General features: G+C 42.0%; 2 protein-coding genes across 4 annotated transcripts in view; one reads left to right on the top strand and one right to left on the bottom strand.

The window, feature by feature from the left end:
- The window catches only part of arel1 (apoptosis resistant E3 ubiquitin protein ligase 1), a 104,707-nt gene extending 93,988 nt beyond the window's left edge, over nt 1–10,719 (bottom strand). The window contains exons 1-2 of the mRNA XM_067991996.1: nt 10,670–10,719; nt 8,052–8,418 (exon numbers count right to left, since the gene is read on the bottom strand). Of these exons, the coding sequence (XP_067848097.1) occupies nt 8,052–8,196 (145 nt within the window). The 5' untranslated portion in view covers nt 8,197–8,418; nt 10,670–10,719. The remainder of the gene's footprint in view (nt 1–8,051; nt 8,419–10,669) is intronic.
- Nucleotides 1–24,485, top strand: part of fcf1 (FCF1 rRNA-processing protein) — a 28,671-nt gene extending 4,186 nt beyond the window's left edge. Inside the window, exons 2-10 of one of the 3 annotated variants that reach the window (XM_067991998.1) lie at nt 8,144–8,222; nt 10,728–10,837; nt 13,199–13,266; nt 14,162–14,233; nt 15,641–15,789; nt 19,513–19,585; nt 20,929–21,016; nt 21,552–21,646; nt 22,017–24,485. In XM_067991998.1, coding sequence (XP_067848099.1) covers nt 10,835–10,837; nt 13,199–13,266; nt 14,162–14,233; nt 15,641–15,789; nt 19,513–19,585; nt 20,929–21,016; nt 21,552–21,646; nt 22,017–22,065 — 597 coding nt within the window. In that variant the 5' untranslated portion in view covers nt 8,144–8,222; nt 10,728–10,834 and the 3' untranslated portion in view covers nt 22,066–24,485. Of the gene's footprint in view, nt 1–8,121; nt 8,223–10,727; nt 10,838–13,198; nt 13,267–14,161; nt 14,234–15,640; nt 15,790–19,512; nt 19,586–20,928; nt 21,017–21,551; nt 21,647–22,016 lie in introns of all 3 variants that reach the window. The other 2 variants (XM_067991997.1, XM_067991999.1) reach the window with 2 other exon arrangements.
- Nucleotides 24,486–25,774: the final 1,289 nt, after the last annotated feature.

The following is a 25,774-nucleotide window of genomic DNA, read 5'->3' as shown; positions in this document are numbered from 1 at the left end:
CGATCTTCACTCCCTCAAGTCCATGGGGTTCAGACTTGAGTGTATTTGGGGTACAACAAATTTAGCAATCCGTTACCAAGTTTGATTGGACCACATCAAACGCTATCAAGCCTCACTCTCCTCTGCCCAAACCACCCACTCCAGGATTATCCTAAAGAGCAAAGATAACCCTGCCCCCTCAACTTCTTTTCTCCACTACCAACTGTTTCCTTAAAACCCTCCCCGACCTCTCCTCCCTCACCTCCAACAAGTGCAAGGATTTCTTTATTACTACAAATAAGGCCATGCATTCAGCTGCTTCTGCTGTTAATCCTCGCCCCACGTTCCCCTTTGCCCATCAAGCACCTCTCCACCACCTTCCTCAACTCCTCCACTGCATTTTTGTTGTCAGACTGCTTTTCCAACATCCAGTCTTGGTTGAGCTACAATTTCCTGCAATTAAACATTGGGAAGACCGAAGCCATTGTCTCCAGCCCCCACCACAAACTCCAAACTACAGCCACAATTCTATCCTCAGCCCCGGCCACTGTCTCAGGCTGAACCAGACTATTTGCAAACATGGCATCCTCTTCGATCCTGAGCTAAGCTTCCCAACCCATATCCTCTCCAACGCAAAGACCACCTACTTCCACCTGTAACACCGCTTGCCTCCACCCCACTTCAATCCATCTGCTGCTGAAACTCTCATCCATGCTTTCGTCACCTCCAGATTTGACTATTCCAATGCTCTCCTGGCCGGCATCTCATTGTTCACCCTCCATAAATTTCAGCTAATCCATAAATCTGCTGCCCGCATCTTATCCCACACCACGTCCTGCTCAGCCATCTCCCCTATCCTTGCTGACCAAATTGGCTCCCAGTCCTTTAGCATGTCCAATTTAAAATTATCATCCTCACATTTAAATCTCTTCATGGCCTTATCCTTCCCTGTCTCTGTAACCTCCTCCAGCCCTACAACTCCCAAACACAGAACTTTCTGTTCCGGACTCTGGACTCTCGTGGATCCCAAATCCCTTCACCCCACCATTGGCAGCTGTACCTTCAGCCGTCTGGACCCCATGACCTGCACTTTCCTCCCTAAATCCCTCCACCTCCACTTCCTTCTTGAAGGCCCTCCCTAAAACGTAAATCTTTGTACAAACGCCCCCCCTCATATCCCCTTTTTTGGCTTGCCGTCCAGTTTTTATTATTGTGTCTCTGTGAAGCACCTTGGGATGCTTTTCTACATTAAAAGTGTTATATAAATGCATGCTGCTTTTGTTGTTGTTGCATGCTTTTTTTATATACCAGAAGTAATGATCAAATATCGATGTGTGTTATCAAGGAACAGCTCATAGTGGACATTCATCGCAAGAAAATTGGGTTGTCAAGTTAGATCATTACTAGGATACATCAGTTGGATTATCAGTATAACTTGGGAAGATCAATACTGGTACAATATCACAATTGGTATACTGATCTCTCTCAGTACTTCATTTATATGCTTGGTGGATTACTAAATGCTGCTGAGAGACAGGCCAAGAACAGTTATCAAAGTAGGTGCAGTCCACAGCCCCAGAAGACCATAGACCTTAAGAGATAGGAGCAGGAGCAGGAGTAGGTCATTCGGCCCCTCGAGCCACTTTCCTGCCCTTTCCCCATATCCTTTGACTCCCTTGCTGATCAAACATTTGTCTAACTCAGCCTTGAATGTCTTCAATGACTCAGCCTCCACAGCTTTTTGGGGTAAAGAATTCCAAAGATTCACAACCCTCTGGGAGAAGAAATTCCTCCTAATTTCTGTCTTAAACGGGCAACCCTTATTCTGAGATTATGTCCCCTAGTTTTAGATTCCTCCATGAGGGGTAACATCCTCTCAGCATCTACCCTATCGAGTCCCCTCAGAATCTTGTATGTTTCAATAAGATCTCCCCTCATTCTTCCAAACTCCAATGAGCATAGACCCAACCTGTTCAATCTTTCCTCATAAGACAACCCTTCCATCTGGAATCAACCGAGTGAACCTTCTCTGACCTGCCTCCAATGCAAGTATGTCCTTCCGTAAATAAGGGCACCAGAACTGTACGCAGTACTCCAGGTGTGGTCTCACCAGCACCCTGTACAGTTATAGTATGACATCCCTGCTTTTATACTCCATCCCCCTAGAAATAAAGGGCAATATTCCGTTTGCCTTCCAGATTACCTGCTGCACCTGCATGTTGACTTTTTGTGTTACATATACGAGGACACCCAGATCCCTCTGTACCACAGCATTTTGTAGTATTTCTCCATTCACATAATATTTTGCTTTTTTATTTTTCCTCCCAAAGTGGATGACTTCACATTTTCCCACATTATATTCCACCTGCTAAATTTTTGCCCATTCGCTTAACCTGTCAATATCCTTTTGCAGACACTTTGTGTCCTCATCGCAACTTGCTTTTCCACCTATCTTTGTATCATCAGCAAATTTGGCCACAAGACACCCTGTTCCTTCATCCAAGACATTGATATATATTGTAAATAGTTGAGGTTCCAGCACTGAGCCCTGCAGCACCCCACTAGTTACAGATTGCCATTTTGAAAATAACCCTTTTATCCCGACTTTGTTTTCTGTTAGTTAGCCAATCCTCTATCCATGCCAGTATATTACCCCCAACACCATGAGCTCTTATCTTGTGCAGTAATCTTTTATGTAGCACTTTATCGAATGCCTTTTGGAAATCCAAATATACTGCATCCATTGGTTCCCCTTTATCCACCCTGCCTCTTACTTCCTCAAAGAATTCTAATAAATTTGTCAGACATGATTTCCCCTTCATAAAACCATGTTGACTCTCCTTGATTGTATTATGAGTCTCCAAATGTCCTGCTACTACTTCCTTAATAATGGATTCTAGCATTTTCCCAATGACAGATGTTAGGCTAACTGGTCTATGCCTACCTGCTTTCTGTCTCACTCCCTTCTTGAATGGGGGTCTTACGTTTGCGGTTTTCCAATCCGCTGGGACCTTTCCAGAATCTAGTGAATTCTTCAAGATTACAACCAATGCATCCACTATCTCTGTAGCTACTTCCTTTAAGACCCTCGGATGTAAGCCATCAGGTCCAGAGGACTTGTCAGCCTTTAGACCCATTAGTTTACCTAGTACTTTTTCTCTAGTGATAGTGATTGTTTTTAGTTCCTCCCTCCCCTTTGCCCATTGATTTTCTACTATTATTGGTATGTTATTAGTGTCTTCTACTGTGAAGACAGATACAAAATATCTGTTCAATTCCTCTGCCATTTCCTTGTTTTCCATTATTATTTCCCCAGTCTCATCCTCTGAGGGACCAATGTTTACTTTAGTTACCCTCTTCCTTTTTATACTTGTAGAAGCTTTTACTGTCAGTTTTTATATTTCTTCCTAGTTTACTCAATTTATTTTCTCTCTCTATTATTCTTTTAGTCATCCTTTGCTGGTTTTTAAAGTTTTCCCAATCTTCAGGCTTACCAGTAATCTTTGCCATGTTGTATGCTTTTTCTTTTAACCTGATACCATCCTTGACTTCCTTAGTTAGCCATGGTTGGTTCACCCTTTTTGTGGAATCTTTCCTCCTCACAGGGATATATTTTTGTTGCGAGTCATAAAATATCTTTTTAAATGTTTGCCACTGCTTATCCACCATCATTATTTCCAATCTGTTTACCCAGTCCACTTTAGCCAATTCTGCCCTCATTCCTTTATAATTGCCCTTATTTAATACAGTAGTTTCAGACCCAAGATCCTCGCTCTCAAACTGGATGTGAAATTCTATCATGTTATGATCACTGCTTCCCAAGGCATCCTTTACTTTGAGATCATTAATTAATCCTGTTTCATTACTCATTACCAGATCCAAAATGGCCTGTTCCCTGGTTGGTTCCCTGATGTATTGGTCTAAGAAACAGTCCCTAATACACTCTATGAACTCCTCCTCATGGTTATTTTTGCCAATTTGATTTGTCCAATCTATGTGAAAGTTAAAATCGCCCATGATTATTGCATTACCTTTTTTACAAGCCCCCCCTTATTTCCTGATTTATAGAACTCAACTATAGAAACATAGAAGCATTGAAACATAGAAAATAGGAGCAAGAGTAGGCCATTCGGCCCTTCGGGCCTGCTCCACCATTCAAAATGATCATGGCCGATCGTCTAACTCAGTACCCTGTTCCCGCTTTTTCCCCATATCCCTTGATCACTTTAGCATTAAGAAGGATATCTATCTCCTTCTTGAATACATCTAATGACTTGGCCTCCACTGCCTTCTGTGGTAGACTATGACGTTGATGACAAGGGCAGAATGCAATAACAGCTTTAAAAAAAACTGTTCCCAGGCTTTCTCGGACGAGTGCTTTGGAAACCAAAAAAGGAGGAAACGAGGCTGTAAAAGACACACAACAGCTGTTAACGTTCTTTTCAACAAATGTGACCATTCAGATGAAGAAATCTCTCTTTTGAAAAAGTGGTTTTTAATTAAATCGATGGTCACAGAATCAATAATAACACAATTCTATAACAACCACCTGCCAAATAAAAACATTAATTTTTTTTTTAAACATAAATGTAACTTTAAATAGAGAGACCTTCAGTAATCTCACTGTTTTCACTGTGGGCAGCTATGAGCAGGCTGCAGCTGCACATTTCCACCCACCTGCAGCCTGACCCTGTTTCACAGATTACCCATAGGACAGTGAAGGACACAGAGATCTCTTTGTCATATTCTATGCTCCAACTAATCTACTGGGAGGTGGGACCAGCTGGATGAAACATGGTCAAGCAAAAAATAAAAAATGTTACAAGTATCTGTCAATTTTACTTGCTTTATAGTAACACAGAAAAGGATTTAAGGTGCCCTCATTTAAGAACACTATCAATGAACACTTCATGGAGGAGTTACAGGCAAATTCTTTCCCTTGCTGTACTGAGTTTCCAAATTTAGGCAAGCAGAAGTCAGGCGCATCCCTACAAGAGGCAAAAGGAGGAGTCTGCACCAACTACTATTGTGCATTCCTGCTAGTCAGCTAAAACTAACATTGCTGGTTGCATGAAAAAAACCTGGCCGCCTGCCCTGCCCTGCCCTCTTATTTGCTGCACATGTGACCTTGAGGTGGGAAAGCTGCCATTGTGGCAATGTACACATCCTGAAATAAATGGTATACTGCTCCTTTTCCATCAACGGATCAAAAGAACACCTTAGAAAATAAAACATCATATTGACCTTGGTTTTCAAGTGTAGTGGGTTTAAAGCCCAGTGGGTTAAAGCATCTCATGGGGTTGCTCAACTCGGAGTCCCACTCCTGACCACTATCCAGTGACACCCCTCTCTGGAAAATGCATGCCTATGGACATTGGATGTGGACTGGGTTGGACTGGACTGTGATTAGCCTGCTAATACCATCCAGGGCGATATAAAGGATGTTGAATTAGGCAAGATACTGTTGGAGCTGGGGAAATTTTAATCAGGAGTGAATAACAAGTTGCATTTACTTGGCGCCTTTAATGTAGGAATAACATCCTGAGACGCTTCACAGAAACATATTTGGGCAAAAATCAACACTGAGCCAAAGAAGGAGATATTAGTAGCTTTTGAAGAGGGTCTTCAAGAAGGAGAGGTAGGTGGAGAGGCAGAGAGCTTTCGGGAGGGAATTCCAGAGCTTAGGACCTAGACAGCTGTGGGCAAGGCCACCAATGGTTGAGCGAAAGACTTTCAGGATACACAAATATAGATTTGGTCTCAACGCAACCTTACATTCTAGCGCTATCATAGAATCCTTCATTAATACTACTACCCCACCTTCCCCCCACCCCCCCACTGTCTTCTTGGAAACAAAAGTCCCCAATCCTGTCCAAACCTAAGCCACGTCTCCATTATAGTTATTGTATTATATCCCTTCAAAGTTATTAACGCTCATGAATTCTCCAATTTTGATTTGAATGCTTTGTGCGTTCACTTTCATCCCACTCAATCCTGACTTGAAATTTTGGAACATTGATCCTTATTTCCTGGTCTTCTCGTTTAACTTATTGATATTCCATCCGCTTTCTACAACAGTGCTTTATTCTATCACTACCTCAAGGCCTCTGTGTCCCTTTTCCCTCTGGTAATATTTTCCATTTATTACAACAGCCTTATTAATCCTGCTCTCCCTCCCAACCACAAGACTAGACTTTCCACATGCCCCTCCTTACTAGTTGAATTCTCTGTTTAATAGCGCCACAAGGACATCGGTGCCATTTCTGTTCAGGTGAAGGCCTTCTCTTTGAAGTAGTCTTCCCTTGTACCAGAACTCTGGCTGGAATACAAAGGGGTGGATGTTATGCTACTTTTGTAGAAAGCTGTGGTTAGTCCGCATCTGGAGTAATGCGTTCAGTTCTGGGCACCACACCTCAGGAAGGATACATAGGCCTTGGAGAGGATGCAGTGCAGATTCACCAGAATGACACTGGGGCTAAAGGGCTAAATTATGAGACAGGTTGCATGGACTAGGCTTGTAATCCCTTGAGTGCAGAAGATTAAGGGGCAATTGAGGTGTTTAAGATGACTAAAGGATTTGATAAGAGAGAAACTATTTCCTCTGGTGGGGGAGTCCAGAACAAGAGGGCATAACCTTAAAATTAGAGCTAGGCCATTCAGGGGTGTTGTCAGAAAGCACTTCTGCACACAAAGGGTAGTGGAAATCTGGAACTCTCGCCCCCAAAAAGCTGTTGAGACTGGTGGTCAATTGAAAATTTCAAAACTGAGATTGGTAGATTTTTGTTGGGCAAGGGTATTAAGGGATACATAACCAAGGCGGGCAAATGGGGTTAAGATACAGATCGGCCATAATCTAATTGATTGGCTGAACAGGTCCAAGGGGCTGAATGGCCTACTCCTGTTCCTATGTTCCTTACTCTGTCCAATTCCTCAAGAATGTGAACCCTTCCCTCCTGCATTAATCCTGCAGTTAGGTTTAGACCTGCCTTATTGAACTGAAAGTACTAAAGAAGCTGTACATTTTTAAGTACAGTGTTCTAGTCAGAATCTCCAACACTGTATTTTAAACTGTAGGCACATTTTAAATTTTAATTTCAAACCACCGTGTAGAAAGTATTAAAACAATCTGCAGAGTTCATCCCAATGCTCATCAGGCCTGACATTTTTAATATGTAGCTCAGTGGAAGGAATCAGGTCTAATTTGTATGTTTGTGGGGACACACACTGTAGAATCATACAACCTGGCTGCCTCACTATGCAGTTATAAACAGACTTTCATTGTTAAATATATGCTTGGAAAATACTGTGAATAAGAGTTCCGACACCATCACTTTAAACAACAAAGCCTTGTTCCTAGATTTTTGAAAATGTTCACATTTACCCCAGAAAGTCCCCAAAAACACCAAAATCGAGTACTCATTCTATCGACCAAAAGTCAGTTTAGTTTATATCAACAGTGTAAGGAGACTGCTGAATGCAAAGTAACAACATTGCAAGTGTGTATCAGAAACAGCCAAACGAGCAATCTACACCACAGCCTTCCCCCATTTTCACATTCAGACATGGTGGGATTTACTTCTATTATGTTCCAACTTATTTCTAACTATCACACCATCTAATAATGGGAGTGCATGAAAAACAAATCTGCATTTTGCCTTAATGTATAGCACATTCGCACACACTCACCTCTTGTTTTGAAAGAGCAAAAAACACTCATGACAACCTCCCTCTAATTAGATCACCCAATTTCAAGGGTCTGCAACATTTTTTTTAAAAAGTAACCAAAACACATCAACATAAACAGACAAGTAAAACTGCAGGATCCCAGAGGTATGGTAAAAGTGCCACAGCTCACTCAATCCTTATGTTGCGACCTATCATTGATCAATATACTAGTCGGATATTGTTTCCCATGTATTAAGGGAGAAGCAGCACTAAAAGCTAGCTTCTACTATGCTGTGCCTGCTCACCTGTGCATTAACTCACTCTCAAAGTTCCCTCTACTCTGACTCACAAACAGGTGGGCTCTGTGAAAATTAGAGAACCTGACTTAAGATGCCTTTGTGTCTTACCTTCAAACAAGTTCTTGTATTTGAGAAGGTCGTTAGCATTGAGCCATTCTTTAATCTGTTTCTCACCAAGGTTCTTCCACCTCACTTCCCAGGCCAGCACCCAAAGACAAAAGGACAGCAGGAAAGTCAAGATGCAGCGGTCCATCAGGCCATCGTAAATGAGCACGACAGGTATAATACAATCCTAGGTTTCAGAATACAGTTAAAACATAGAGACTCTCGCAACTCTTTGCTGAGTTTGCTGTTAATTTGCTGTGGCAGTCTAACAACATGTGTGCTCCAGGCTGAACTAGTCCAGAAAGCAAGGACATCAGTCACTCCCAAACCCATGTATCAGCAGCTCATGGCCTTCAGTGCTCAAGCTGTTCTGCAAAGAAGAAAATACAGTTTGAGAAAATCAGAACTGAAGAACACATTTTTAGTATCCTCCACTATTTCTGCTCCACTAAAATGAAACTTAGTGGTGTACACCACAGTAAGAGAGAATCTACAAGAGTATGTCTAACGTACATAACAGTTAATGAGCAATAAATCATGTATAGCTTGTGCCCAAATTTTCAATAAGCATTTCCACCCCAGCAAGCTGTTGTACTAAAGCGCTACAGAGGAAAATCTGCCCTGAAGCTCACACAGTACTGAGTTCAAATTTTTAATAAAACCATTATTGCTAGCACTTGCTACACTTCCTAGCACTTGTATGCAAAGAGCAGAATCATTAACAAAAAAAAGAGGACTGAGTGGGGAAGTGCATTATTCAATAGAATTCACCTTTCAATTTTGGATCCAAATCCAGCCTGGACTGATAGGATAAAAGTCTCCTCAATCTGCTGGCTATAACGGTTCCACATAAAATTAGTTTACACACTCTCAATCCAGTTTCATGTGTGCCTAGGATCACAACACAAAACTGTCCCTAATTTGGTGCTAATAAAAGCTGACATGGGAAATGGCAACATGGCACATAGATGCAGCAGGAGGGCAGGCTGCTCTTAGTTTAGGACTAAGACATATTGTCAGGTCAGAATAGAGGGAGTTTCACCCTTCAACTAACTATCTTGGAAGTCTTCCATGTTGATGACAGCTGTTCAAGCTGGAAAAAGTTCCATTGCGCAGCACTAATATTCTTCACATCAATGAATAAAAGAAAACTGGATAAATGCACTACATGGTGTGGCACTGACCCATATAAGCCAGAGCCTATATAGCCAGAGAACACAGATTTATGGTAATTGGCAAAAGAGCCAGAGATGAGATTTTAAAAATTTACGTACCGAGTTATTATGATCTGGAATGCACTGCCTGAAAGGGTGGTGAAAGCAGTTTCAATAGTAACTTTCAAAAGGGAATTGGATAAATACTTGAAGGGGAGAAAATTGCAGGGCTATGAAGAAAGAGCAGGGGAGTGGGACTAATTGGATAGCTCTTTCATAGAGCCGGCACAGGCATGATGGCCTGAATAGCCTCCTTCTGTGCTGTAAGATTCTATGTCCCAGCCAGGAACGTGCCAGCTTTGATCCCCGATTTGTGCGTGGACTAACCTCAACTGTTCTGACAATACCTTGCCAAAGGGGAAAAAATGGATGTAAAAGTAAATAGAAATTTGCCTGCAAGAAGCTTTCACAACTATAATAAGAACATGAGGAGGAGTAGGCCATACATCCCCTTGAGCCTACTCCACCATTCAATAAGATCATGGATGATCTTCGACCTCAACTCCACTTTCCTGCCCAATCCCCATATCCCATAATATTTGTAATGGTCTGGTGGTTCAGTGTATTCCACCACTAAATATAATTATTTTGGGGGGGGGGGGGGTGGGTGGGAAAGAGGGAGAGTTGTAAAGCATAAAATTCACCACACACTAAGTTTATAATTTGAGCTTTTAATAACTCAATCATCCATCTACCAGTAACAGCGGGATCCTGAAAATACATCATCTACCTTCGTTCTCATTGAGCAAACCTAGCATACTAAGCTAGCACAGTATTAATAAATAATATTCCGGTCAAGAAACTTCTTACTCTTTGCTCCCAATACACTTTTCTTATCAAACAAGCATGTCTTTTGTTCTGGACACCCTGTATTTCACGACATAGATACAGATGAGAGGTGCCATTTGGCCCATATTTGTTCATCTATCCAATTTTTAAAAAAATTTACATTCCCCATCACAACATCTGTCTCTTGAACGAACCCATTATGCTCTAAAAGACTATAACAGCAGAACAGAATCAATCATACAGCACAGAAGGAGGCCACTCGGCCCATCGTGCTTGTGCCGACTCTTTGAAAGAGCTGTCCAATTAGTCCCACTCCCCTACTCTGCTCTGCTCTTTTAATACTGGCTTAAAAAAAGCACCATTCAAAAAGAAACAATTTTTTCACGTTAAAAAAGAACAAAATAAACAAAGTCACAATACCACAACCAGTACGAATTTTAGCTTTTTAACACTTTCTACCTTCTTCCATCAGAACCCTTATTATCTATTATTATCTTTTTTTTATATATATTATGATTTCTCCCCTTCCCCTTCCCCTTCCCCTTCTCTCTCCCCTTCCCCTTCTCTCTCCCCTCCACATCATGGCCCTTCATATTTAAACAGCTGTCAGGCACCAACCTGTGTCCAGCACCCCAGCTGATACTCCCTCTTCCATATTGTCTCTGCACACCTATAGCAACCGGAAGCTGGAGGGGAGGAGAGTTAGTCGCATCTCGAGCGACGTCATCGGGCGGCGCTTACACGTGACGTCAGCGTGAAGTGGGAACCACGAGCAAGGGCGAAATGGTAACGATGCGAATGTCGGTGTACCGGAGCGTTGATCGTTGTTATTCGTGTTTATTATGTGCTGAAAATGTCGTTTGTCCCTTTAATATCTGTCTGTAGTTGTGTATTTTCAGGGACACTTGCTCAGGCCGTTGTGCCCCACCCCTCCCCATAGCAACGTCCATAGTACTGTAGCCTCATCAAATTGCACGCTGTCCCGTCCCAAAGTTTGCGTTGAGCTGAAATGCCCCGTTTAGTTTAAGCAGGTTTGACTTTCCTTGTGCAAATGGAATGAAAGATTCTTCTGTGCTGTGACTACTTATAAATATTTTTTTAAAGCTAGAAATTTAGGAGCAGGCGTCAGTTCTCCATGAGCAAAATACTGGAAATCTGAAAAAAAAAGGTGCTGGAAACTCTCAACAGGTCAGGCAGCAACTGTGGAGAGAGAAACAGTTCACATTTCAGGTCGATGACCTTTCATCAGATAATGAAGCAGTCCGTGCCTGCATGCAGCAAGACCTGGACAACATTCAGGCTTGGGCTGATAAATGGCAACTACCAGTTGTGCCAGGCAACGACCATCTCCAACAAGATAGAATCTAACCACCTCCCCTTAACATTCAACGGCATTACCATCACCAAATCTCCCACCATCAACATCCTGGGGGTCACCATTGACCAGAAACTTAACTGGACCAGCCACATAAATACTGTGGCTACAAGAGTAGGTCAGAGGCTGGGTATTCTGTGGCGAGTGACTCACCTCCTGATTCCCCCCCCCCCCCCCCCCCCCCCATCTACAAGGCACAAGTCAGGAGTGTGATGGAATACTTTCCACTTGCCTGGACGAGTGCAGCTCCAATAACGTTCAAGAAGCTCGACACCATCCAGGACAAAGCAGCCTGCTTGATTGGCACTCCATCCACCACCTTAAACATTCATTCCCTCCAACACAGGCCCACCGTGACTGCAGTGTGTACCATCCACAAGATACACTGCAGCAACTTGCCAAGGCTTCTTCGACAGCACCTCCCAAACCCACGACCTGTACCACATGTAAGGACAAGGACAGCAGGCGCAACCTGCACGTTCCCCTCCAAGTCACACACCATCCTGACTTTGAAATATATCGCTGTTCCTTCGTTGTCGCTGGGTCAAAGTCCTGGAATTCCCTAACTAACAACACTGTAGGAGTACCTTCACCACACGGACTGCAGCGCTTCAAGAAGGGCATTTAGGGATGGGCAATAAATGCTGGCTTTGCCAGTGATTCCCACATCCTATAAATGAACAAAAAAACTGGAAGGTGTTTGAGATTTAACAGCTTTTAAGCAATTGTAGAGCTGGGGAGGGGGAGGGGGTGGAGAGGAAAGAACCAAGCACAGTAGGATAGTCACTAAACAGACCCACACCTGACATATGATGAAGCAGCTGAAGATGGTTGGGCCAAGACACTTCCCTGAGGAACTCCTGCAGCAATGTCTAAGGGCTGTAATGAACGCCCTTCAACAGCCATGATCATCTTCCAGCCACTGGAAGGTTTTCCCTTCAATCCCCATTGCCCTTAGTTCAGGTAGGGCTCCTTCGTGCGATATTCAGTCTTATGTTGAGGTTAGCTACTCTCACTTCTCGTATTTAGCTTAATCCATGGATTAAGGCTGTGATGAGATCTGGAACCTAGTTGTCTTGGTGGAACCTGAACTGAGTGTCACCCAACAAATTTTAGTTGAGGAGGTGTCACTTGATTGTACCCTTGATGATTTCTTTCATTACTTTGCTGATTATAAGGAGACTGGCACAGCTAGATTTGTCTTGCTTTTAGTGGATAGGACACACGTCCAATTATCCACAATATCTGGTAGATGCTAGTGTTATTACTGCTTGATCGGGAGCATAGCTAATTTTGGTGGGCAGGTCTTGTCAGAGCCCATAGGCTTCACTGTATCCAGTGCACACAGCCACATTGTAATGTCACGTGGAGTGAACTGAATTGGTTTGATACTGGCCAAGTGGGAATTCACTTTTGGCTGAATAAATTTGCAAATATTTCAGCCTTGTCTCTTGTGCTCACGTACTAGGCTCTGCCTTAGCTGAGGATGGGGATGCTTGTGGAGCCTCCTCCTCCTAATATTAAAGGTATGTCACCATAATTCAGAGTTAAGTTTACAATTAATACATTCCTGTTTATGCACCTGCTACCTGTGGGGAGGGGTGGAATGCAATGCTTGACTTTTTTCCCCCCCTCAAGGGGACACGTTAGACATGCAAGTGATTTGCTAATTTTTATCCATTATCATTAATGTCTTGGTTGTTAATATTTGAGCTATCTACATGTGTCATCTGGGCCTGCCCCCTGATTGTTGTTTTGTTTCTATTTTCCAGGGAAAAACAAAGAAGACTAGAAAATATGCAACCATGAAGCGAATGATTAGTCTGCGAGATACGAGAATGTAAGCTTTTTGAATTGAGGTTGGAGGGGACTAGGATAGATTGGGCTAGCAGCCTCCATTTCTCTGCCATTCTGTTTCACTGCTTGAGACTTTCTACATGGAAAGCAAGGGAGTCTTCAGATATCCAGACCAAAGGATTATTATTCTGTTAACGTTTGGTGCCATTTTCATGGGAGGAGCTTTCTGTACTCTAGCAACTTGCTATGAAAAATGTGATAATGGGTATTAAATTTCTCCAAACTGATGTTCTCAAAATGGCAAGTTGCCAATCTTGGTTAGGCCCTTGATTTAAGACACAGAATGCAAGCTACAACTTTCTTCCATTCATAGCAGAAAAATCCCAGGTTCAATCCCTAGTCTGTCCTGAGTTAGCTGATTTCAATCAGGACAGTGGTATGATCTCTGCAATTAGCCTCAGTGTCCCTGCATTGAGGAGGGGAAAATGAACCTGTGGTTGCTGTTCCAGATCATCGTTCAGTGACTCTTGCTAGAAGTATGGGTGTTGGATAAAATGGGAGGGGGTGGGGTGGCATTTAGTCAACTGTGCTATGCTCTGTAGGCAAGTAACCTACTGACACACCGTCATGGTTGTTACATGAATAATGGCCACTTGTGCAAGGTACCATTGGATGACTGGTATCCTTGAAATCCCAACAAGGAGTCAATATATTGAGTGGAGGCAGAAATGTTGGCAGAAGGAGAAAAAAATTAACACATCAGTGTGATATGTCTAACTTAGGATTTTGTGCCATTTCTCTGCAGAAAGGTAAGTATCTGTTACTTCACCATAGGGTGAACTGTGTATTCAGATCCCAAGTGTTAAGCAGTTATGCCTCTGGGGGGTGGTTGATTTAATGTAGAAGTTAGTAAATTTTAAGTTTTCTTTTTTTTTCAGAAAAGAAAAAGACAGAGCAAAACCCCAGAAGACGATAAAAGAGGATCCCAGTGCCCTGAAAATAAAAGAAGTGTATGTTTCAAACTAAGATTTAAAGATTATAAAACAGATTAAAAACAGAAAATGCTGGAAATTCTCAGCAAGTCCAGCAGCATCTGTGGAGAAAGAAACAGAGTTAACATTTCAGGTCGAAGACCCTTCGGCAGGACTTCCTCCACCCTATCAGAGACCTTCCCTTTTTTTTCTTCCCCCCCCGCCCCCCCACACCCCACACCCCTTTTCCTGGCTCTGTACTTACTTAAAAACTGTTTAATCGTTAAATTTTTCTAGTTCTGACGAAGGGTCATTGACCTTAAACATTAGCTCTGTTTCTTTCTCCACTGATGCTGCCTGTCTTGCTGAGTATTTTCTGTTTTCATTTCAGATTTCCAGCATATGTAGTATTTTGCTTTTGATTTAAAGATTATATATTTTAAAATGGTGGTTTGGACTGCTCGGAATGGAATATTTCTCTGCTTTGCATATGCTGACGGCACTGACCACTCTCATACAACAAATGCAGATGGAAGCAGCATCTGTCTCCTCCCTCCTTCACCACCTGCACTTGCATTATCCTGACATTGCATGAGTACTCACCTAACCTGTGTTCCTGAAACCTGTGCATACATTTTGAAATCATAATTGACCTGAAAAAGGTATCAAAACTCACTATAGTACTTTGCACTTCAAAGGAATGCTCTAAACTGCACTGTTATATAAGAAAGTGAGATTGCCCAGCTGCTACAATTGAGTCTCTTCAGAATGCCCTCCGTCCTATCCCAAAAAGCATATTAACAACCGTACTTGATCGCAAAACAAGACTTTCTGACATTAGCTTGTGTTGACTACATTTAAAGCAGGCGGGCCATTTGATCAGTCTCCCCTAAATTTTCTCCAAACTGGCTGTTGGCTGATGTGCCTTATAATTTCTTCCAATGCCAATGACTGATTCTAAGTGTTTCGCTTGACAAACTACTTGTCCAGCTAAGAACTGATACCTGCACTCGTTAGGACAATGGCTTGCAGAGTTATCTAGAGCCACATGGAAATAATCCCACCACCCAATGACAGGACTACCCCTTCAGTTTCCATTAGTATGTACTCTTTCTCTTTTTCCAGCCTCCCTTCCCCAAACGGGAATTACTTGACCAAGTTGCTATGAGGTACATGGTACACTAGCAGCATCTGTTGGATGGGATGAAGTACTGAAAAACATGGTATTAAGTAGATGCAAACATTTCCTCTGAGAACCTGAACATTTTCACTCTGTTGATTCATGGACAAATATATCTGCACAAAGTTTTTTTTAAATCATCCCCATATATCTACAAAAATAAAAAAAATACATGATGAATGATATAACTTGTCTAATTAAAAGAAGCTGAAGCTAAAATTTAGTCATTAGAGAAATTACAGATCATTTTCTTTTTACTTTCCCAGGACAAAGTATCCTTCCTGTCTATTTTTCCAATATAACACGCAGCTGGGTCCTCCCTACTACATCCTTGTCGACACCAATTTCATCAACTTCTCCATCAAGACCAAGCTGGACATTGTGCAATCGATGATGGACTGCTTGTACGCAAAGTGTAAGTGCCAGTCAGCTGTCCAGTCTACTAAATTAGTATTGTATATGCTCCATCATCTCTCCTTTGTGTTGGATGAGCTTTTGGTGTGAAGGTATCAACTCCTTTATTTTTTTCCCCTCAGTTCTTCTGGTCTCCCTAAGTCATGTACCAGCTTCAGACATCTTTGCCAGCTTGGAGGAAGCAGGTGGACCAGGGATGGCTTTCCCTCTTTTTTTCTCCTCCCTTCTGGGATGACATCTTGGTACCTTCCCAGAACAATACACAAGAGATCAGAACTCCACAGCATTAGGGCTTGGGATGTAAATTGAGCTTGCATTCATAACTGCAGGGTTAGACAGTTACAGGAGCACAGCAACAGGAGTAAGCCACTTGGCTCGTCAAGTCTACTCCACATTTTGTGTTTTCCATGACAGCTCTCTTTTTAATCCTATTGCCGGACCTTTTCTCTGGTGTAATTCTGTGCTTTCGTCAGGGAGACACACTCAAGAAGCACAGTTCAAAGAGCTGGGACTATAATGTTGTAGCTCCTCCAACCTGTGCTCATTGTGAGCACAGCTTCCTGCTGGAACTACACAATTGCCCTCATATCACTTAATACCCTTACTTCCCAAGTAACTATCTCCCTTTTATACACCTCAGTTGACTTTGAATCTGCAGACCTCCACATTCTCGTAACTGTTTGTGTGAAGAAGTTCATGGCTTGGATTATAAGATTATGTCCCTGTGTTCTGGATTCCAGAAAGGTTGATTCCCTATTTACTCTGTCAACTGCCTTCAGTCAAATCATCCTTTAGCCTCCTCAACTGCAGGGAATATAACCCAGTCTGCTTGGTGTCTGAGCATAATTCAGTCCCTTTATCCCAGTAATCATCATGGTGGATCATCACTAAGCATCCAAAACTGAACGCAATATTCCAAATTAGGTCTGAGCAGTGCTCTATATAATTATAGTGATTTGTCTTTACTTTTATATTCTAAACCTCACATTGAAGAGCAGCATCCTATGAGCCTTCCTGATTGCTTTTTGCACCTTCAAGTTAACTTTTAGTGACAGATACTTGGACCTCTAAATCCTTTTGTTCATCTGCTTCCTACCTCTTTCACCACTTCCCTCCCCCCCCCCTCCCCCCTCCTCCACTCTCCATCTAGGATACTTTTGCAACCAGCTGGGTTATGTATGGGGAGCTATATTGCTATCAATAAAGATAAAGTCATTAAATTTGATTGCTTCAGTGCTAATGTCAGTTGAGATCTTTTGTTCTGTTGGATTCAGAAACTGCTGACATTTTTTCTAAAACTATCAGAACCACTGATGCCCGAGGTGGGAATCCTGTCACCTATATTTGCAAATTATTTTTGTTGCAAATTTAGGCATAAAAGAAGCAAATTAGCAGCATTTCAAAATTTTATGTTAACATTTCAATTGGCTTCTTCCTGGATTTTGAAGATGGGGACAAGTCTTAGAGGAGCAAGAATTTGAGTCTTCTGCCATCGGGCAACATTTTCAAAATCCAGAAAGTGACGCAGGTGAGCAAGCATGCAGCAGTCAACGGCTTGTGAATACCTCTTGGGTCGGGGAGGTCTTCAAGCTGTAGGGATCAATGGTAATGGGCAAGAGAGAAAAGAAAGTGTGTTTTTTTTTTCAGGCCCTTGCCATTTGAGCTGTGAGCTGAATCTGTACAAGTTACTGTCAATTCACCAGTACTATGCAACACTGAATGTAGGGGGCATAGAGTAGATGCTGAATATTGAAGGGGGGGGAGGTCAGGTTATATTGTGGGAAAATATTTCTGCGAAGTAAGATTTTTTTTCTTCATTGCCTGTTTTACTTACTGGTAAAAATGAAGAATATGTACAATGTTTAGGGTTTATTTAATAAGTGGATCTATACAGGGAAAAATAATAGAACCACTTTTGCACTTAAATTAAAACTTTATTATCTCATTCACACACTCCTTTCTTGCGTGCATGCATACACACATTCACTCGCACACTCCCAGTCTCTCAATTACCAGGATGAGAATCATGGGGACAGAGAGAAAGAACCACAGATACACATAGGCATATTGAAAGATGGAGAACCAAATATACAAGAAGAACCACAGACATAATACCAGAAAGGGAGAGCGCGAGAAACAGATAAACATTGGGACAGAGAAAGAGGTAATATATTAGCATGGATTGAGGATTGGTTAACTGTCAGAAAACAGAGAGTAGCAATAAACGGGTCACTTTCGGGTTGGCAGGTTGTAACTAGTGGGGTGCCGCAAAGATCAGTGCTCGGGCCTCATCTGTTTACAATCTATATCAATGACTTAGATGAGGGGACCGAGCGTAATGTATCCGAGTTCACTGACTATACAAAGCTAGGTGGGAAAGTAAGCTGTGAGGATATAAGAACATAAGAAATAGGAACTGGAGTAGGCCATACGGCCCTGCTTCGCCATTCAATAAGATCATGGCCGATCTGCTACCTCAACTCCACTTTCCCGCCCTATCCCTATATCCCTTGATTCCCTTAGTGTCCAAAAATCTGTCAATCTCAGCCATGAATATACTCAACGACTGAGCATACCCAGCCCTCTGGGGTAGAGAATTCCAAAGATTCACAACCGTCTGAGTGAAGACATTTTTCCTCATCTTGGTCCTAAATGGCCAACCTCTTATCTTGAGACTATGACCCCTAGTTCTAGATTCTCCAGCCAGGGGAAACAGCCTCTCTGCATCTACCCTGTCAAGCCTTCTAAGAATTTTATACATTTGAATGAGATCACCTCTCATTCTTCTAAACTCCAGAGAATACTGGTCCAATCTACACAATCTCTCCTTATAGGACAACCCTCTCATCCCAGGAATCAATCTAGTGAACCTTTGTTGCACCCCTTCTAAGGCAAGTATATCCTTCCTTAGGTAAGGAGACCAAAACTGTGCACAGTACTCCAGGTGTGGCCCCATATAATTGCAGCAAGATCTCCTTACTCTTCCACTCCAACCCCCTTGCAATAAAGGCTAACATACCATTTGCCTTCCTAATTGCTTGTTGTACCTGCATGTTAACTTTCTGTGATTCATGTACATGGACACCCAAATCCCTCTGAACATCAACATTTCTTAGTCTCTCACCTTTTAAAAAATATTCTGCTTTTCTATTCTTCCTACCAAAGTGGATAATTTCACATTTCCCCAAATTATACTCCATCTGCCTCCTTCTCGCCCATTCACTTAACCTGTCTATATCCCTTTGTAGCCTCAGGGAATCAAGGGATACGAGGATAGGGAGGGAAAGTGTAGTTGAGGTAGAAGATCAGCCATGATCTTATTGAATGGCAGAGCAGGATTGAGGGGCCGTATGGCCTACTCTTGTTCCTAAGACAAAAAGAGTCTTAAGATACACACAGGCAGAGAGAGAGAGAGATCGATCTCCACAGACGCATACAGAGATAGAAACAAACTGGGAGCCGCACACAAAACACCACAGACACGAGGATACAGAACTATAGACGTACAAGAGAGTGGATTTGATCATTTACTGTAAAGGATGGAGTTGCATGAGACTAAATAAAATTGTGCATAATTAGACAAATAAATAGATGTTAAGCATTACTTCTTGGAAGATGGGTATTGTTGGCGAGGCTCTCATTTTAAGTAGAACGAGAGAGAGAGAAAAGTTCCAGTGTAAAATAGAGCATAGGATGTAAAGTGTGACCTCTGAATTTTCTCTAGGTGTTCCCTGTATCACAGACTGTGTGATGGCAGAAATTGAGAAGCTGGGACAGAAGTACAGGGTTGCACTCAGGTAAAAGAACTTCTCCAGACCTGGTTCATCAGTGTTCCACCTAAACCCAAACGCATCCAGGAATGTGTGTTGTTTTCTCCCTTTCTCCCCCTCCGCCAGAAATTGTTGAATTGTGTAAGTGAATTGTTCTATAGATGCCAATGATATTTCGCCACCCAAGTGGCTGTTCTTAGTATAGGAGCCTGGTAGTGAGCACTGGCAGTATATTTGTCGCCAGGAGCCATTAAAGCCAAACCTGATCCTGATCCTGTCTTATGCCTGCAAAAGTGCATTAAAAACCGGGATCACTGTGTAATGGACAGCAACAATGGTCAATGTCTTTTTACCCTCCAATCCCCACTCCAGGAGTTAAGCACAGAACCTAGGCTGATAATTCAGCACACTACTGAAGTAATGCTGCATTGTCAGAGGTGCCGTCCTTTAGATGAACCACTTGTTCTATTATTTTACTTGCGCTTCTGTGAAGCACGTTGGGATGTTTTTCTTTGTTAAAGCACTTTGTAAATGCAAGTTGTTGATGGTGGTTTCTGTCCTGGCGGATCAGATGGAAGTTTTGAACTTTTTGAAGAAGAGCATTGAATTCATCTGGTGCCTTGGGCAATATTCCTTCAACTAACTCCATCAGAAACAGATTAACTGGTCATTCATTGCTGCTTGTGGTACTGTGCTGTATGCAAAATAATTGCCACGTTTACCTACGCAGCAACAGTGACTACACTTCAAAGCAATTCATTGCACACACAGCAATTTGTGACATTTCTGAGGGACATGGTAAGGCACTATATAAATGCAAGTTGTAGTCTGGGGATGCTGAAGCCAATTGTAATGTCGCCTCTGCTACCTAGGTTGAGTTTGGCTAGCTCACTGATCAGGAAATCAAACCTGGGTCGGGGCAACTGATTTCACAATGTGCAATGTTGCACAACACGTTCTGCGAATTCCAACACTTACTGCGGCAGCCCGACGTTCTGTCCAAATGCCACAGTTTTACTTAGAGTTCCAGAAGCAGTGCAAATACCAGTTTCCGAACAATACCTATTCACTTTGTGCGGTGAATTACTTGCCTAAACATGACATCTTTTGCCTTGGACTCACACTGAATTGCAGGAATTCTTCCAACTAAGAGGGTTATCTGTTTGGACATGCTACAAATTTATCTAGATATCTGGGCAAGTGAAAACACACTTGCTGGGATATAGGAATCTAAGGTTCACCGACTGCAATAGTCTAAAACATGGAAGCCAAAAATATCTAGAGGAAAGAAATCACAAATACGTCCAATGTCGGTCATTGGGAAACCATAACACTGCCTCTGAATTTATAACTTTTTTTTACTTTTCAAGAATAGCAAAGGATCCACGGTTTGAGCGACTACCCTGCACACACAAAGGAACATATGCTGATGATTGTCTCGTGCAGAGAGTCACACAGGTAAGAGAAAAACACACTAGACTGGTCATTTGTCAAAATATTTTAAAGCATTGGTATTTTAGTTAATTTTTTCCCCTCTAATCATTGCCTCTCCTGAAGGCATTGACTCATACTGGGGTATGGTTTCACAAGCAGTAGCAGCTCTCTTATACCTCATACAAATGGCCATGTGTGGTCGTGAGGGATAGCACAGCCAAGCCCCCTTCTGTCCTTGTCCATTATCTGTACGCATGCACATTCCAACAAGGCTCATTAAATAATGGGTGTAACCCTGGGACACGGTGGGGGCGGGGGCAATTATAGCACCCCCACTATCACTCCAGTTGTGATCACTTGATAGAGCCAAGGCTGGTATTTGAATGTGAGGCCTTCCTGGACTGTATGTCTCAATGCCGTACCTGGCCCTGCATTTACCTGCAGAATTGCAGGCGTAGACCTGACTGTTTATATTTTATCTTGAATGACATTCCTATGTACATATTCAGGGTTAAAATGTCCAAGCAACTTTTAATAATCCTTGTTTTTTCACTTACAGCATAAATGTTACATTGTAGCAACGGTGGATAGAGATCTCAAGAGGAGGATCCGTAAAATTCCAGGGGTTCCTATTATGTACATCTCTAATCATAGGTAAGAACATAAAAACTAGAAAAGGCCATTCGTTCTATCCACTTCCATCAAACAGGACCCAATCTTGACCATCTTTTTCTTAAACAAAATTCGAATCCATCTAGTCTCTGTTGTACCCAAAATTTATTCAGTTCTCTTCTGACTGCTTCAGCTGAGTTGCTATTTATTAAATTTGAAAGTTTCCAGCTATTGGCTTATCATTTTCCCAGCATTGGTCCAAGGTTGTCCTATCTTGAGGCTCTGTGATACTCATCTTTGTTGTGGGATAGGGTTCCTCTCATGTACGTACTTTCTTGTATGTATGCTGGACAAATTGTGATGCCATGTTGTTTGATAACAAGTGCAACTTATTTTTTTCTTTTTCTTTCAGATACAACATTGAACGGATGCCAGATGACTACGGTGCCCCCAGATTTTAAAAAGGCAGCAAATTTTTACTTGCACCAAGGACTGGTGTTCGCTGTTTGACAGATGAAATACTATCGTCTCAGTACCTTCTGAATAAACACTTGGCACGTGAATGCTCTGCATTTTCTAGAAAGGATTAATTTTGTTTGATATTAAATGAAGTTGTTATTTTGGGACAACTAGTTGTAATCTGCTCTAAATGGGGTCTGCTATGTGCTTTTTTTAATTTTGCAATGTTCTCCCCTCCTCTCTTTGACTCATTTACTGGGTATGGTTCTATGGGCAGTGTTACATTCCAGTGCCTAACCCAAGCGGTCACCTTTGAGTCTTGACAATGGGATCAGTAGTCTTGGTGGAACTGAAGGAAATGACAGCTGAACCTCATTTTGTCTTCACTCAGTGTCCTCACATGGGTACTTGCAACTGAAGTTATTGTTTAACAGTTAGGAACAGGAACTCTAACGAATTTTCCTAAATGTAGGGGAGCTATGTCTGGTAGCATCCCTCCCAAAGTGCTGGCTGAGATAAGATAACTCAGCAGAGGTGAAGGATTCAAATGATATCATCCTCTGTATTGCTGAGAGATGATGATGATTTTACCTTGTGATCTCCTGGGAAAGGCAAAAATCAGATAAAAGCCCAGGCCAATTTGGTGTTGGAGGGTTGGGGGGGGGGGGGGTGGTGGGAGGAGGAATCTGAGAATTTCATCTTTGATCCCTTTAGGTGATTGAAGAGATAACTCTGGCCCTGATAATTTTTTGCGGTACCATAATAGCTAATTTATTGTCCAACCATTTTTATTTAATATGGTCCGATTATTTTGTAAAATTTTGTGACTATCGAGAGATGCTGCTGGCTGGTAGAAGTACTTCTTAAGTCATGTATTTCGTGTTCGATACAGAATAAAATTACCACTGCTGTGTCCTTCTGCACCCCTCAAAAAGTTGTTTTGGTTTAAACCTCAGAAAAGCGCCCTCTACTACATCAGAGTTTTGTTTCCATTGTCATAGCAGTCTGTGAGTGAGGCTGCCCAGTTAGTATAGAACTGTGGATAATTTGCTGTGGGCCCGTGTCTACTAGTAACTACTGAGACTTTTTGATCCATTTTTACTTGAGATGTTTCAGGAAAAAAAAATTTATAAGACAATCCTGGAACAGAGCGAGTTAGCCATGCTGTGGAATTAAAACTCACAAATTTTCAATTTGATTTCAAAACGTGCAAAATGCAGTAACAAATTATTTTTCCATAAGTTAGAGATAATTCTGTACTTCATATGTATTGAAGACTATTGTTGAGATGAGTAACTTTAACCTAAATTACTCCACTAAAATAAAAGCCTATTTTAAAAAAAATTGTTACGAATCTCCCTTGCCTGAACTGCTGTCTCCCCTCCTCTTTCCCCCCCCCCCCCCCCCAATTCCTATTGAGAAGAGAAAAGGATTGGTGTCCTATACAGAAAAGACCCATTCAGAAAGTCCGTTTTTTCAACTCACAAAAGCCTCTTTCTGCTTGCTCTAAGAGCCTGCCATGGCTCAGTTGGCAGCACTCGCGTCTGAGTCCGAAGGTTGTTCCACCCCAGAGACTGGAGCACAAAATCTAGGCTGACACTCCAGTGCATTACTGTGGGAGAGCTGCACTGTTGGAGGTACCATCTTTCGGATGAGATGTAAAAGATCCCATGGCAGTATTTCGAAGAAGAGCAAGGGAGTTCTCTCCGGTGTCCTGGCCAATATTTATTTCTCAACCATCATCACAGATGATCTGGTCATTATCGCACTACGCTGGGACCTTTCCTGCTTCCTTTCCTACATCACAACAGTGATTGCACTTCAAAAGTATTTCATTGGCTGTAAAGCACTTTGGGACGTTCTATGATCTAGAGAGGCACTATATAAATGCAAGTTTTTCTTTTTCTATGGATCCTATGCGTGGCCACCCGTTACACACCTGCCAAATTTTCCTTTCCATTGGAATCAATCGGGCAGGGTGTACAACGGACAGCAGATCTACTACCACCCCTATTATGCCCCACCAAAGTTCCGCGCTGGGTGACGTTAGTTTCAGTGGTCTGAGTCCAGTTTGTAGTGGGTGCACAACAGAACTGCTTACAAGGATGCCTGCGAAGTAAGTGGCAATAGTTGGGGCAGAGTTGAAGGAGCTGTTGTTCTACATAAAGCCTGTACCTTACCTGATCTGCAAATGCTTGGTGTACTAGTTAACAGAAATAGAAAAGTGAACCATTTCCCATGACTGACGATCCTTCACCTTGAATACAAAGTTACAAACAGCAGACGTCTCGTACATCAAGGCTTCATACAACTAATGTCGTCAAAAGAGTTTGTTACACAGAAATTCTACTCTTAAAAAGTGTGTATGTATATAGTTTCACAACTGTATTTAATTGCTCTAAATAAATCAAATCAAATCAAATTCAGTAATTTTAGAACACTTTTTTGCTTCTCATCTAAAATTATTGTTATGGAATGTCTGATTTCTGCTCTTAATTCTCTTTTCTCCCATTCTTATTACTAGTATCAGTTCTGTTGGCACACAGCAGGAATACATCACCTTTTGATTTGAGATTTTATTTTATTTAGCGTTGTCAGTCAATGATTTCCTAGAAGAATTAGGTTTTCTTTGTTACAGGCTGGAAGGTCCCAGGTTCACTTCCTGGTTACTGCTGCTATTAACTGATAATAGCACGGGCAGCAGTGGATGGGTTCTATAGTTGCTTCAACGTCTACAAGCTAAGCAGGAGGAAAAATGGCCAGAGTTTTACTCTGGATCAGCAACCAGTTACTGTTGCTAAAATGTGCACATGTGGAGGTTGGGTAAGGATAAGATTGGGTACTATTGCCTCCCATGTTAAAGTAGTCTAGGTGTATACACACGCACAAAGGGGCTGCTGATGACTGGCCCATACCCAATTTTTATTTTAAAAATCAATTTTCTCTAGAAAACAGGCAAAAATTGGTTTTAAAGCTGATTTCCTTTGAAATTCTCCATAACGAAACAGACCCACCTCTACGACACATTGTATAGTATCTAACTTCTCGCACTCCAGCATTCTCGTGTGACTTTTCTTCCCTCTAATGGCAATTAATTCTCAGGAAAGAAAAATAAATTTCTTAGGACTAAACTCTCCAATGACATATCAGTTGTGTTAAGCCTCTATAATTATGAATTCTAATTACATTATTTCATGAAAAATAATTTTGAATATTAATAGAAGGGAATTATTTTATTTATGTTTTAAATTTTTGAGGGGTATTGGCCAAGGCTGGTTCTGATAAGTGGTAACGATCAGTGGCATTGATTACCATCGGATTTTTTTGGCTGTATCGCTATCGTTTTGTAATCCATAGGCAGGTGGGTTAACAAACCTCCCCTTGGCATGGTGCTTGGGTTATATGGGGGATGTTGTCAAAGTGCCGGCCAATTTTTGTCAGTGAACCAGAAATGGGGACCACATATCAAAGAATTTCTCATTTTTCAAGTCTCAGCAAGTAGGGTATTTTTCAGACTAAGCTCCTTTCCATAATGTCCCAATCCTCTCTGTGGGTGGGGGTGTAGGAGTCGCTGCTGCCTTCTCACCTTCTCAGCAAATGCACCATTAGGAGAAAACCTAGAAGTTTACCCATGTTAGGGTCCAGGTGAAACACCATTAAGAGGCACTGAAGCTGGTATGCTGGATGTGGCTCATTAGTGTGCTTGGTGAT

Source organism: Heptranchias perlo, chromosome 10 (assembly GCF_035084215.1).
Source record: "Heptranchias perlo isolate sHepPer1 chromosome 10, sHepPer1.hap1, whole genome shotgun sequence".
In the NCBI taxonomy this organism is placed as follows: domain Eukaryota; kingdom Metazoa; phylum Chordata; class Chondrichthyes; order Hexanchiformes; family Hexanchidae; genus Heptranchias; species Heptranchias perlo.
This window is presented reverse-complemented; position numbering and strand designations above follow the sequence as displayed.